We start from the raw sequence: 14,758 nt of genomic DNA on the forward strand, positions 1-14,758 counted from the left end.
AAATTGTCAGGTGTTTTAAACAGTAGAATTATTGAATTTATCTTTCACTTCAACAATAACTTGCATTTTTACAAGCCCTTTCCACTCTACAATACTACTATACTATCGAAGGATGATGGGAAGTACTGTTGGGTAAGCATTATATTATAATAGTACAGCTTCTTTTCATGAACTTTAGCAACATTATCAATTTTATCAACAAGAAATTATCAGTAACATCCTCAGGAAAACTGGTAGATAATAAAGATGGTAATTCTAAGAATTTGTCACAAATGGTATTTGAAAGGATCATGGTCATTATATAGTTCATTGGTTTGTTCATTCCATGTATTCATTTATTCAGCAATTGTTTGCACACTTACTATGTGCCAGGCATTGTAGATGATGCTAATGAAAGAGTGATGAGCAGGATAAATGGTACCTGCCTCATGGGGTTTATAGAATATGGAGGAGAAAGGCAATAAAATAACAATTGTATCACTATTAAGTGTTTGTAAACATTTAAGTGATATAAAGAAGATCTTATTCTTGTTGCATATTTTAAAGCCCTCAAAAAATTTAAAAATGCTTTTACAGTTTCTTGAGGATTCACAAGTCACCATCAACTACCAGAACATCCAAAAACTCAATATAGTGGACTGAGACATTTAATCAATAGATTCACCTGTTTTCTATTTTACTCTCTTCCTATCAGGCATATTGTTTATTTCTACTATTTTTAAGCACAACCTGGTCATGCCATCCCTGGCTCCCCTGAGACTAATGTGAGCAGTTGAACACCATTGTGTCCCAGCTCAGGGGCTCAAGGGAGCGGGTCTGCCCACAGCTCCCTTTCATCCTCTTTGGTCCCCCTTTCCTCAGGCCAGAGCAGCCAGGGAACCCCTGACTCCAGACCTCCTTCCTGCTTGTCTAGGGGGGACAAAGTTTCTATAACATCAGGAAGAGAAATGAACCTAGTTGAGGAACATTCCAAGGCTCACAACTAACCCTTTCCCCAAATGAGAAAGAAAGGTATGGCATTTCATAGTGCTTCATCTTGGATAGCCTTTGTGTCCTGGATGTCTTTCAAGTGTCTGAAATTTCTCCATAATTCCTCTAATTTTACAGGACTTAGAGCTCAGCCATTACCCACATACACATTTGCACTGCCCTGCAGCTCTGTTATGACAGTGCAATCAATTCCTAGGGAAAGTGATCAGTCTTTATCTCCATTGCTTTCAGTATGAGAAGTCATTAAACTGAATTAGAAACACTGAACCACTGTAATTATAGGAAGAAAAGCTTGATTCAGAACATTCTTTTTGCTTATTACCTTAAGGAGGTCAAAATTACATATGCCAGGTGTATTTAGCTCCCTTAAACAAAATTCTAATGTGTCAAACTGAAGCTTTCATACTAGAACCAATATTTCAGGATTTAGAGTTTATGAAGCTTCAGAGCTAATGATAACCACAGTCTCCAGAGCCCAGAATTAATAAAACCAGAAAAAAGAAATATAGTGATTCATCTCTGTAACAACAGTTAGGCCATCAAAGATAGACATCAGGTCAGCCTCTTCTTTTTATTTTAAACACTTTTTTCTACTTTAAAATGAAAAATTAAAAAGATACTGAGAGGAGAGGTACAAGGATACTGCTAAAGATCCTATATCTTCACAACACAAACAAAGGTTTCTGGTACTATTAAAAAAATATATAGCAGCTTTAGAGCCCGGCACACCTGAATTCAAACCCCAGCTCTGTTTTCCTGAGCCGTGAAGCTTTGACCAAGCTCTGAGCCTTGTTTTCTATATAACCTCTCTGAGCCTTGTTTTCTTTCAGTATAATGCAAATATGGAAGATAATACACAATGGTTTTATGATTAGAGTTAACATAAATAAAATCTACCCTGCACAAGGTAGAAATATATTTAATGCTGATTGCTGTGGTAGTTGTAACCATTATTAAAGGAAGATGACAATGATAAAGGGAGAAGCAGGAATGTTAGCATGTGAACATAATACCTGTCTAGGGGTTCCAGGGGTCCCCAAACCTTTTACTCAGGGGGCCAGTTCACTGTCCCTCAGACCGTTGGAGCACCACCACATACAGTGCTCCTCTCAGTGACCACCAATGAAAGAAGTGCCCCTTCCGTAAGTGCAGAGGGGGCTGGATAAATGGCCTCAGGGGGCCGCATGCAGCCCGCGGGGCCATAGTTTGGGGACACCTGTTAGACCCTATTCCCTGTTTCTTCAGTGTTCCGTTATCCTCTGCATCCAAGGTGTTTAATCCAGTTATCAATCTCTTCTCAAATCTAGACATACAGTCTTAGCATTTATTGCCATTATACGTCACTTTCATTGAATTCATTAAGAACAATATTCTTTCTAAGCTGCTTGGTTTTTTGGTTTTTTTGGGTTTTCCTAGAGCATGCTGTTTAGTAACCCTCTCTCTTGATACCAGATCTCCTTGTCATGCCTTCCTTTCTCTTAGAGCATGAGGTTCATTTTACTTGTGTCTTCCAGAGAGCCGAAAAATCCTGCGCCATCTTTTTGCCTCTTTAACCAGACCAAAGCCCAGACACTATACAGATATTCTAGAATAAGGTTTTTTCCAAATACTTTGATGATATATCCTGCTTATTTTGATCCCACCCCCACTTTCCTAACTTGGCCTTTTTATTTTTCACTGAGTTGTGTTAAATGAGAGCCTTCTTCTAATAGCTTTCCACCATGATAACCACACATCCCAAGAGAGCTATAGGCTTATGTGAGCTTAAAAAAAAATAAAGCTCTCCAAAGAACATGATTAATTCTACATCCCTAAGCAAGCAATTAGCCTGTGTCTGACACATTGGACTGAAAAAAATTAATCTGTAGGCCATGCTTCCCTTTTGTGAAAGACATTGTATTGCTTCAGCTGTTTTTGCTCTAAAGTAGGGAATGGTATCACTGTTTATTCTAATTAGGGAAGACCTGGATACTCGGCAGGTCAGAGTCCCAGCATAATAGAAGATAGTCTATAGCTTATCTCTCTTCCTTCTTTCTCCTTTCCAGCTTTTCTAGATTTTCTGAGGAATATTTTCATATTCTCATCAGAACTCCAAACACCAGTCTAAGGCTTAAGACCAGTTCCCTGTTTTTCCAGTGTTCCTGTTATCCTGTGCATCCTAAGGGTTTAATTCCATTGTTAACTTCGCTAGCAGAAAAATAAGGCTATCTTTTTTAAAAACCTGAAGGTTGAATCTATCAGTTTATCCTACATAAAAGGCAGTTGCAACAGTGGTAAGGATTAAAAACATTAACAAAGACTTTGGCCACAGGAAGAAGCGTTGACACTTCTTCCTGTAATGGAGCTGGCGTGTGCGGTGATCCTCTCAGTTGTGCATGGAACTTCCTTTAGTATAACAAATAGTCCCGGCTTTGCCCCTGCCCAACTCCCTGAATGTGGTATCACATGTCATTCTGTCGTCATGAAATCAAGGCATTGTTCCTGTTGGGTGCTTTTTTTCCTCTTTCAGTTTGAATATGTTTTCTCAACCTTGTATGTTTGAGAACCATGAAAGATTTGTTGCCTCACATCCTCCCTTTAAAAGAAAAATGGAATTATAATTTCCATAAGCGAATGTTTTATTTGATGTGTTTGTTCTCATACAGTAAGTTGGTGATTTTCAAAGTTTGGTTCTTGGACTATCTACATTTGAAATGCCTGCATCTCTGGGCCTGAGCCCAGGAATCTGCATTATAGCAAGCTTCCAATTGGTAAATTTGCACAATAAAGTATGTAAATCACCAAGTTGTCAGGAAACTCCATGTATGTCTCTGAGTGGGAAGAAGTAGTTAATTCTTAAACTCTTATTTTTCTTAACCAAAAATGGTATCTTTCTTTTTTGTAGCAGCAGCGGCACTTAGCACTTAAAATTTTCTTAGAACGAATTGTCTGTTTCTGATCTTACATTTATAAATCTACATAATTTTACCTGTTATACCAGAGCAATTGGAAATAAAAGAGGCTGAGAGACTGAATGGCTTGGATCAGATCCTACTAGAATCAGGACAGAAATGGGGAGGCGATGACAGTGGCAGTATATGCAAAGAGCATCTACTGGTTAAAGGGTGAGACGGGTCATATGGCTATTGCCACTTTCCTCCGAAAGCAGTTCTTCACACAGCCTAAGACCACACTGTCTTGTTCAGAGGTGCAAGAGACCCAGAAAGCACGCCCCTGCCACACTAGTTCTTCAACTTGTCTGTTGTCTCCTACAGATCCGCAACTCGGAGCCTATTAACAGTACAGTCCAGTTCATCTTCTATCAGCCTATCATCCACCGATGGAGGGAGACGGATTTCTTTCCTTGCTCAGCAACCTGTGGAGGAGGTAAGGATGTTGTTCACTCGGCCTAGGAACTGTGGGCTTCTATGAGGGAACACTTGGCTCTTATAATTTGGCTCTTATAAGAGTATGTCACTTCAGCATAGACGAGATTCAATGCTATAGTGGCTCAGATCCTTTCTTCTGAATGGGGCCAAATTCTGAAGCCCTCCTCTAAGGCAAGGACCTCAGTCAAGATGCTCCAGGAACAGTTTCTGTCTATACAGTCCCATTGGAGGAAACAGTCTTTACCCCTTTCCTTGACTCCCTGGAGGACCAGGACAAGAAATACCATAGCTTGGTAACAGCGTGGTCTGGAGGTGATTCTGTTCATTTGAGAATAAACTACTCATCTGGTTGAAGTGAACTTATCTATTCAAGAACCAAGTGAAGAGTATTTGTGTGGCCTACTATATAGCATGATGTATCCAGAAAGAATCAGAGATTAATTTAATTAAAGGAAGTGGCTTATTACCAGGAAAAAATAATCACTGTACTGCTCAGTGATTTTTCAGCTCTATCTACCTCATCATTCGTGCAGTAAAAGAAATGCCACTTGCCTTATTTATTCATAAAAATACATCTCTCTTGAAAAGTCACAGAATGAATTTCTGTCTCTGCTCTATCACATCTGTTATGTGGACAGAGTTTTGGACTATTGGAAAAGGTTTATTCCCTCATTCCTGCCCTTTGTAATTATAAAGATTACATAATAATTTCTTTGAATTATTTCTTTATTTAGCCATATCCCTATAGAAGATCATTTAGTTAAAAATTCTCTATTAAAATATAATGAAGAACTTAATACCTAAATATTTTCTCCTTTGAAATCGTTTCCTTGAAGTAAATTCTCAAGAGTGAGTTTCAGAACTTTTGTGGCTATTGGCCTGTATTACCAAAATTCCTTCCAGAAGGGTAATAAGCAGTCTACAAGTATTTTAGTTTTATTTTCAACTGAGCCAGAATTTGTATACTAGCATTTTTTTAAGTTTTGGTAATTTAATGGATATATAATTGTATATATATTCTTTTTTAAATGAGCACACCAAATAGATTCTGGCTCCATCTTCATGGAAGCCTATTAACTGGCTGGTTTTAAGCAGCTCATCTACATAGGTATCACTAGATTATTTTGACAAGAGAAAAGAAGAATAGTACCTCAAAATGAAAACAAATGACTCCATTCATTTTTGTAAAACAGTTAAGAACATATATAATTCATCTTTGGCTGTGTTATTTACATCTACATAATGTGAACAAACCACTGAATATGAGGTTCTATAGAGCAATATTAGATTTTAGCTTAAAAGCAATTAGTCAAAAATACATCAAGTGCTTTTTGCTTGATTATTAAATAACTATTCTCTCAACATCTTAAACATTTCAATAAATGGTATGTCCAGTTGCTCTATATGTCCTAAATAGAAAATTACTTTGTTTAAAAATAAAATGCCAATTGTACAGAGGTTTCATGAGCACATTATTTTGGTTCACCTATTAATGATCAGCATTAGAAATGATTTCAAAGAAAGAAATCAGAGGAAATAATATTTTTTTTTCTTTTTATTTAAATGAAAACCATGTTTTAAGGGAAGTAGCATCTGAATAATATGCCGACTCTTGCAGTTTCACATATAGCTGCTGTTGGAATGTAGTTTCAGTCACCTTAACAATGGTTTGTTGTACAATGAGGCAATGGATGTTCAAGTCATGAATATCCCACCCCATTGGGCCTTATTTTCTTCACATCTAAGTGAAGAAGTAGAACCATCAGTGTTTTTCAAATGTCAATAAGAAGAAGAAAAAATACACCTTACCTAGAAGCCCAGACAAAGGAATGCATACTGCTCAGAGTGAAGATGAGAGGGATATGAAAACCAGCCTTCGTGGACAACAGTTATTAAATTACTTAAGAAGTAATCTCTAAATTCCCTTTTATGGTTCTGGTTCCAGATTCAACTGGTTGAATATTTTACAAAGTGTAAAGAATTGCTATTCTAAAAACATTGTGAGACTTACACAATTATTGGACAATTTTGGTCATTTATGTAATTTTTGTTCTAAACTTTAATTTTTTTATACTCTAGAATAGCTTCAAAGCAACAATATATGCTGACAAATTATGATTTTTAAAATTCATAATCTCAGACTTAGGATTTACTTATCACTTTTGCCCCCATTTTTCTATAAGATAAATGTTATACTTGAGTAGAAAGTAATTTATGGAAAAGTATGAAATGATTAGCTTATCATAAACTTATCGATTTTTGAGTATAATGTAATTGAAAATTAAAGGTATATTTACTTGTATAAAATATCATTTTTCTATTTGATTTTCTTATAAAACAAAAAATTAAATGTAACACATGTTCTTATCCATTAACTTTTTGTGCTTTTCATCTTTACAATAAAATGGTTAAAAGGTCTTTTTTTAGGTCTTTAAGGAACAATTAATTTTTGTGGGTGGTCTGAGAAAACAGCCTCAAGCCAGGAAATTGGTTTATAAACCTCCGTCTGATTTCCTAAAAATTTTTGCAAGACTTTTAAGTCCTCAAAATCTGTCTTTCTAAGACATACGTAGCAACAACAATATTCAACCACCTGACAGAGAGAATATATTTTGGAGTTAGTTAGGGTCAGAATAATATAAAAATTCTAATTAAAAAAATTATGTAAATTTATTGTTCACCTCAAAAATCTCAGTCCTTATTAACACCCCACCAGAAATCCACAGGACAAGAAAGAGGCAGGTAAAACATTAAAACATATTATACATAGAATTAAGTATTACTCAGCAACACTGTTTTTTGTTTTTTTTTTTTACAAGAATTTACTAAATAGTGGGAATTTGTACATGGAAACTCAAAATAATTGGCTAGAAACTTAAAGATAAATGACAAAGGATTTTGAACGAGGCAAAAAATACACAGTAGGCATTTTTTTTTGTTGTTCATTTTTATTATTTTGTTTTTGATCTGCAGGAAGCCTTGGGATTTATGATGGCTACTGTTAAAATCTTCCATTTATTCAGTTTAATCCATTTGGGTTAAATTTAGGCAAAAATAATGTCAGGCAGCTGGCAAGACCTGACCCTGTACTACTTAATGTCCCCCATTGACCAAAGGAGCCACACTGGGGTTGATTGAACTTATTTATTTATTTGGGAGGGGTTTTTTTTAGTGTCACAGGTACAGTGGTGCCAACTTTGCATCCTTGTATGAGATGGTTGATAAACAAATACCAATGATCTCTTAGGGACATGGAATCTGTTTTAGACTTTTAGATTATACAAAACAAACTAATAAGAATATTTGTTATGACAGAGTTTTATAAGCTAGTTATGCGTTATGTAGTTCAAGCCCTACAGTATGATTTAACTGTTAAAATTAGAACAGAAAAACACAGTATTTGTGGCCTGCAAAAATTAATGAGCCTTCCATTTATGTCTTTTGTCCTGGAAATGACTGGCAAATTAGGAAGAACTTTCTTAATGTGAGATGGCCAAAAGGAGTAAAGATGTATATTATATTGATGTATGCCTTCAAATTTGCCTGTATGGTTTGATACTGCAGGTTACCAGCTGACGTCGGCAGAGTGTTACGATCTTCGGAGCAACCGCGTGGTTGCTGATCAATATTGTAACTATTACCCCGAGAACATCAAACCCAAGCCCAAACTTCAGGAGTGCAACTTGGATCCTTGTCCAGCCAGGTCAGTCAAACTTACCAGTTCATCTATTTTAAACACAAATAAAGTTTTTTTATAAGCTTCTTAAATTAAATTTTTTTAATTAAAAGTGAAATAGATGTGGCTGTACAGTGTCCACTCCTAACCAGATGTTATCAGTACCTCTGCCCCTTGTTCTTAAGGCTATATGATGCCATCCCACGGTCTATGAATTTTGCATTCATAAAGCTGCAAGTGAATCACTCAGACATTTTCTCTTCTGGTTTTCTTCATTATGGTTACTTGTTTCTCTACTTAACAAGGTCCAGGCCCACAGACCTCACCTAATGAATGTGATAGCCCAATGTTCTTAGGATTTTTTTCCATTTCAACTCTGTAAACTAATCAGAGGCATGATCGCAGCAGACCCATTCAGGGTCACAGCTGACCCATTTTCCATACTGATTAACTAGAATCAAAACCAGTCTTAGAACAGCTCTATATTTGAACAAACTGCCCTTGTTAAAGAGAAAATAGGACTTATTTCCAATAGTCAAAATTATTAAAGGCCTTTTTAATTAAAGAGACACTTGAAGCTTTCACATATCATTGTTTGTTTTTAGGAAACAATAATTGGCCCTCAGTTATTCGCAGATTCAAGAAAAAGACTGACAAAATATCTCATATAGGGAGTGGTCAGAGAAGTGCAAGTCAAGAATTTTGTCATGGGTGTAATATTTGCCTTTGTATTTACAGTACTTCCTGGTAAATCTCTTTATTAGCTTACTCATCCCCAATATATGAGAGAGAATATAAGAAAACTTCTTTTGCAAAACAAATCATTAAAACCAACAGACAAAGAATTCTTTCCCAAGTTTCTTTGATTTCTGAGAAACACCTCAGTGTTATTTTTAAAAACATATTTTGGCCCTGGCCAGTGGCTCAGTGGAGAGCATTGGCCCAGCGTATGGATGTCCTGGGTTTGATTCGCAGTCAGGGCACACAGAAGTGACCATCTGCTTCTGTCTCTCTCCTTCTCCCCCTTCTCGCTCACTTTCCCATCCACAGCCAATGTCTCGATTGGTTCGAGTGTGGCCCCAAGCACTGAGGATGGCTCAGTTGGTCCCAGCGCATCAGCCTCAAGTGCTAAAAAGAGCTCAACACTCCTGCATTGATCCCAGACGGGGTTGCCGGGTGGATCCTGATTGGGGTGCATGTAGAGTCTATCTCACTGTCTCTCCTCCTCTCACCTAAAAAACAATATATACACATAAAACAAAACTTTGAATATTTAAAGTACTATATGAGCAATGTGGATAAAAATCATTCTATCTTTGAATTGTAGGCAATGCAATTTTAGTTACTGCTTTCTGCTGTTGACTTTTTAAAGTTTACTTGTACTCTTTATGCCTCAAATTCATGAAGTCTAAATTCTACATGTGATATGAAATAGCCTATTTCATATACCTAGCTCATAAAAGTGAACTCAGAATGACAGGTTTTCGTGCAAGAAACAGGATGAATATATATTTTATAATTATTTAATTGAGGTGAAGCTTCATTTAGTTTCATATTACATGATAAATTATGTATTAAAAGTTATAAATGCTATAAAAATTGAATGAGGTGTCAGAATTTTGCTTGGACATCTTTATTTTGGAAATATTAAGGTATGAAGTATTATTAGCCAAGATAATTATATCTAGTATAATTCAACGCTACTTTAAAATTATTCTACCTATTATACATCTTTGTCCATATCTATACCAGAAAGATGGGTGTGTGAAAAGCATAATTAACCCAATTCATACAAGTTGGCTCAGCCATAGAGAGACTTTGAAAATCTTATATACATTTCCATAAAAATTTCTGTGTATGTTTCTAGGAAAAATAAGGAATTCATTCATGCAACTGCATAAAGCTTTTCTCCACTGGCGGGGAGGGGACTGCAACAAAGAGATGGCCACGGAAGACAGTTGTAAAATAAAAGCATTGTGTCAACCATCTTAAGAAAAAGTTTATAATCAGAAAAAATATATGAAATTTTTTCTGACTTCTGATTTTTACCTGTCTTCTCTGTTGAAATAATATTTGTGGCCTATTTCTTATTATCCAAAAGCAAAGGCCATTCTTCATCAAAAGAAATTTGCCTATGAAATGTATGCTTTTTCTGCATCCTATGTTATTTTAAAATGTCTAATACAGCACATGTATAAATGTTAGGACAGGTGGTTATTTAAAAAGAAAAGAAGAAAGAAAAAATAAGAGGCACAAGTCAGGAAGCTGCTTTTTTTTATTTCAGAAGTAATTAAACAAAGCTGTAAAAATTAATACTTAGCAGTAGGAGAGGTGTTAGAGGAATCTGCTTTAGGAAATGCAGATATGCTACTCTAAGGTTAAGATACTTCAGGATTGCTGTGAAAATCATTGAACTTATTTGCGTGCCTGGGGTCAAAGTGACCCTTTCTGAATTCAAAGAGAAAAAAAGCAGTGATTGTCTGAGAAAAGAAACTATAAGATAAATAGACCATAGAGTAGCTCTACCCTCTCATCAGACAAAGTAGAATCAAACCCTCAAAGAACTGTGGTTTTCAAACTGTCTACAGAACCTATTGTTCCAGAGTTGCTTTATTTAATTTCATTACATATATTTTTGAACTTTCTAAACAATAACTCACAAAGTGTGTTCAGACATGTCAAACTAATTTTAACTTATTTGAGCTAAGTATTAAAAATTGTTAGAACAACTATAGAAATGTTATACTACCAAGCTAAATACTTTTGCCTTCATTGTTAAATTCTTCAGTTACATCAATTTAATTGAAAATGAAGTTCCCTAAGATTCCATGATGAGCTTTAAAAACTATTACTATTAGCAATTACTCTTCTAGGATAGTAAGAATTTTTCCTTACTACATGTCTAAAACCAAAATAAACTGAATGTGACAGCCATTAACCATAATTCTTGATATCCAATTTTTCTGTTTACCAAATAGCCTCACTGTTGTCATTAATTTGCTTTAAAATAAATGAATATTATATATTTGAACTAATGGATGATATCACTTACTCATTTCACTCACCAGCAACATCCACTGGCTTTCATAGTTGTGGATTGGTTCATCTACCGGTTCTCAGGGCTAAAATGATTGTTGACATCTAGCTTTAGCCTATTCTTTTCAAATAATTTTTGTTTTAATGGCTTTTTTTTATTCTTAATGTTAACTTAAAAATGTTGATGATTTGAAAAGCTATGATAAAAAAACAATAAAACTCATTAATAATCTCCGATGCTCACAGACAACTACTGTTAATGCTTTTGCTATATATTTTTTATCTTGTCTATAGCTTGTAACATAGATAAAATCATACTGTATACAATAGACATTTGGAATTCAGTGACTTATGTTCATGGTTTCTCCTATTCTAAAGCAAGCTTGAATGTCCATGACATGTAATAACTTGATATTTTGCTGAGACAGGAATGTGAGACCCTTACACAATCAAACTAACAGTTGAGCCTACCTGGCGGCCAGTAGCTCCATCCCAAGAGAGCTTTGTTGCTCTTTGCTGGTGTCACTTATGCAGTCATTTTTAAGCAGTGATAAAATGCTTTGTTTCCTAGTCAAAAGCGGTCTCAAAAAGGACACCAAAACTTAATGCTTAAAAGAGAGGAAAGAGAAAGTGAAGTTAAAAATTTATTGACTTTTAGCTAAAAGCAAGAATATATTCCACTGGCAACTTGTAGAAGTGCCATTTCAAATCCTATCATGTGCCATTGTGGGCACTTGCAGAGCCCAGAGGGATGTCCCTCCTGTACATCAGGGATGTCCTGCGTATACAATTGGTGCCCTGCTTTATTAATTTCATACTATAGTAGGAGCCCTTTCCAATGTAGCTAAGACACTTGAAATCTAATCAAATGTAATATGTTCTCTTGTGCTTGCCATACTCCAGTCATAGCTCTGTCTTACACTGGGAAAGTTTTCTTTAAATGTAGTGCCTGCTGGTTTTTGAAATGGTTTGGATCATCTCTGCCTCTTGGGTGAAGGGTAAAGTTCATCATGTGGCCAAAAAGTCTCCGAGTGTATGCCTATACCTTATCAGCAATTAAAAAAGCATAGTGTTAGGTCAGCTAATCAACACCTTGTATTTCCAGAGTGGCTTTCACTGTAAAATAGGCTACATTTGGCCTTGTATATCTCACTCAGTCTATGAGACGGGCACAGCTATTAAGGCTGTCTGGGGGTAATTGTGCAAGACATTATTCGTGAGAAGATCAGAGAACCATGAACCACCTTTTTTTTTTTTTTTTTTTTTTTTTTTTGGCATGGATCTCTAGTTTCCCCTCCAACGCAGTAATGAAGGGGGCTTAAATTGGCAAGGGTTGTTGGACAAGTGGAAAAAGCTCTCACTCATCACACTATCATGGTCACAATCATTAGCAAGCAAATCTGTTTTAGCTGAAACTGCCTCCAAATTCCCCGTGCCCTCAAGGAATTCAGAGCAGCAGTCCTAAACAAGTGCCAGGCTTGTATGCCCCACGCTGCAGCTCTTAGGGAGTGCCAGCCAACTGTTTTTGTCCAGCTCTATTTCATTTGACAGAAAGTTGTATAAGTCATCCTGGCCAGGAACCAAGTTGCAAACAAAATCTCAATTGAATCCTGACGCAACTTTAAAGACATCATCTGTGTTGTGAGAGGCAGGATGTGTCGTGGGCATATAAAAACCTGGTCATGCTAACTTGGTGACTAACTAGTCCGGTGGCGATGCAGCCGGCTCTTAGGAGGGGAATGCGGCAGTAAAGCAGCCTAGCTGTCACTTATTGGTTGAGTAGCCTTTGGCAAATTACTTCTTCATACTAAGCCTCAGTTTTTTCTCCCTGTGAAGCGAGGATAATAATGACAGTACTTGCCTTGTAGAGTTGTCAGGAAGAATAAATAGCATAATACATTTAAAGGGCTTAGCAGAGGGCCTGACACATGATAAGTACTCAATAAGTGTTAGTTGCTGCAGCTATTATGACTAAGATCATGATTATGATAATGTTAATCTTGCCTCAGGGAAACTCCCAAACTCTAGAAATCAGCTTTCTCCCCTGTGAAGGGAAAAGATAACACTCTAGAATTATCTATGGGTCTAAAAAAAGGAAAGTATTTTATTTCTTATTTTTACGAGAAACACAAATCCCTAGGAAATATCTTCATGGAAGTAAATCACATTTATCAGATTTTTAAAATATAATGACCATGAGAAATTAAGATAATTAGCATCTCCTGAAATCCCAGTGCGCAATTGTCTAATAATTGCCCTGAACCAGGTGTGAGACTGTCATTAATTCACATGGGATCTCTGCCATGTTCATCCTCAAACAAGGAGAACTCAATATAGAACTAGAAAGTGGTTTTCAATTAAAGTACAATACAATGTTTTCCTAATTAGAGCAGTCTTTTTGTTTTATTACAATAGGTAAGTGATTTAGAAAAGTAACAACTTCCTTCCCTTGATTAACCTTATTTAAATATACTGCTTTGAGAAGCTAATGAGTAAGCAGTTAGAAAGACCACCACAATACCTCATTCCCACTGTCATGCATTATTCATCATTAGATAAACTAAGCGGAGTTCTTGTGCCTTTCAGAGTGCATGGTCATATCCTCCCCAGGGTTATAGACATACCATACATTATCAGACAATCAGCTATAACTCAGTTTTTGGAGCATTTTAGTTCTTCTACTGAGCCAGTTCACTGCTAATAATAATAATTGCTTGTTACATTACACTTAGAAATTGTAAGTATAATTATTTGCGCAATTCTTTTAATGAATTGTGAGTTAATAAAACAGGTATTATCATGATCCTCATTTTTAACCTCTATCAGTTTGACTTTATTAGCTAGCTAAGTAACTTCTCTAGCCTGAGTTTTAACATCTATAAAATGAGTCAGAGAGTAGCTATGAGAATCTAATGAGATAATGCATGTAAGGCTTTTAGCAAGGTGTCAAGCACTCAACAAAAGTCAGCTATTATGATTCAATTAGAGCCAAACCTGTAAAATAACATTTCCAGAGATATTTCTATTCGAAGCTTATACAGGGCTTTTCACATTCATTATTTCAGTTTTATAATCCCTAGGAAGTTAGCAGGGCAAAGATCATCATCTATCTCTACAGGTGAAAAACTAAACCCAGAGAGGTTCAGTGACCTGCCCCAAGTTATGGTGGCCACAAAAAACCTGGGACATGGATCCTAGTGCTTCCAATTCCAGAGTATCTCTGGCACTTCATGAACTCAGGTAACCTGATCCCTCGTGCAGCATTTGTGCCCTTTGTGTGCTACAGGTACCCTTGTTTCTTATGATGCCTTCAGCCACCTGTGAGGTCCAATTTAACCCGACAAAGACCTCCACGGCTAGCATAGAACTGCCAACCGTATCAATGTAAAGATGGTGCCCTGGGCCTTCTGTTCTGTTCTGTTCTGTTTTAGTGCTCTGGGTCTTTGCACTGACCGTACACCCAGGTTAAGCAAGCCCCTTTCTTATAAACATAAATACTGATGTTTACTCCAACCAAACAATGACCAAATCCATCGGACAGTACAGGAAGAGATAAACAAAGCCCAAGGGCACATTAGTCCCAGTTATTTAAAAGCAGTTCAGAAATTGCATTCATTAATATCAAGAATGTTTAACTACAGGAATATGGATGTGAGGAAATTTTAATATTTTGGGTCAAATGATCAAA

The 14,758-nt window shown here is 36.2% G+C and overlaps 1 protein-coding gene across 5 annotated transcripts in view; it reads left to right on the top strand.

The window, feature by feature from the left end:
* ADAMTSL1 (ADAMTS like 1) overlaps positions 1–14,758 on the top strand; it is a 1,002,857-nt gene that overhangs the window by 724,762 nt on the left and 263,337 nt on the right. For all 5 annotated transcript variants that reach the window (XM_066368243.1, XM_066368245.1, XM_066368244.1 and 2 more), the window contains 2 exons: positions 4,245–4,356; positions 7,923–8,061. In XM_066368243.1, the coding sequence (XP_066224340.1) occupies positions 4,245–4,356; positions 7,923–8,061 (251 nt within the window). The remainder of the gene's footprint in view (positions 1–4,244; positions 4,357–7,922; positions 8,062–14,758) is intronic.

This window comes from Saccopteryx leptura, chromosome 2 (genome assembly GCF_036850995.1).
Source record: "Saccopteryx leptura isolate mSacLep1 chromosome 2, mSacLep1_pri_phased_curated, whole genome shotgun sequence".
In the NCBI taxonomy this organism is placed as follows: domain Eukaryota; kingdom Metazoa; phylum Chordata; class Mammalia; order Chiroptera; family Emballonuridae; genus Saccopteryx; species Saccopteryx leptura.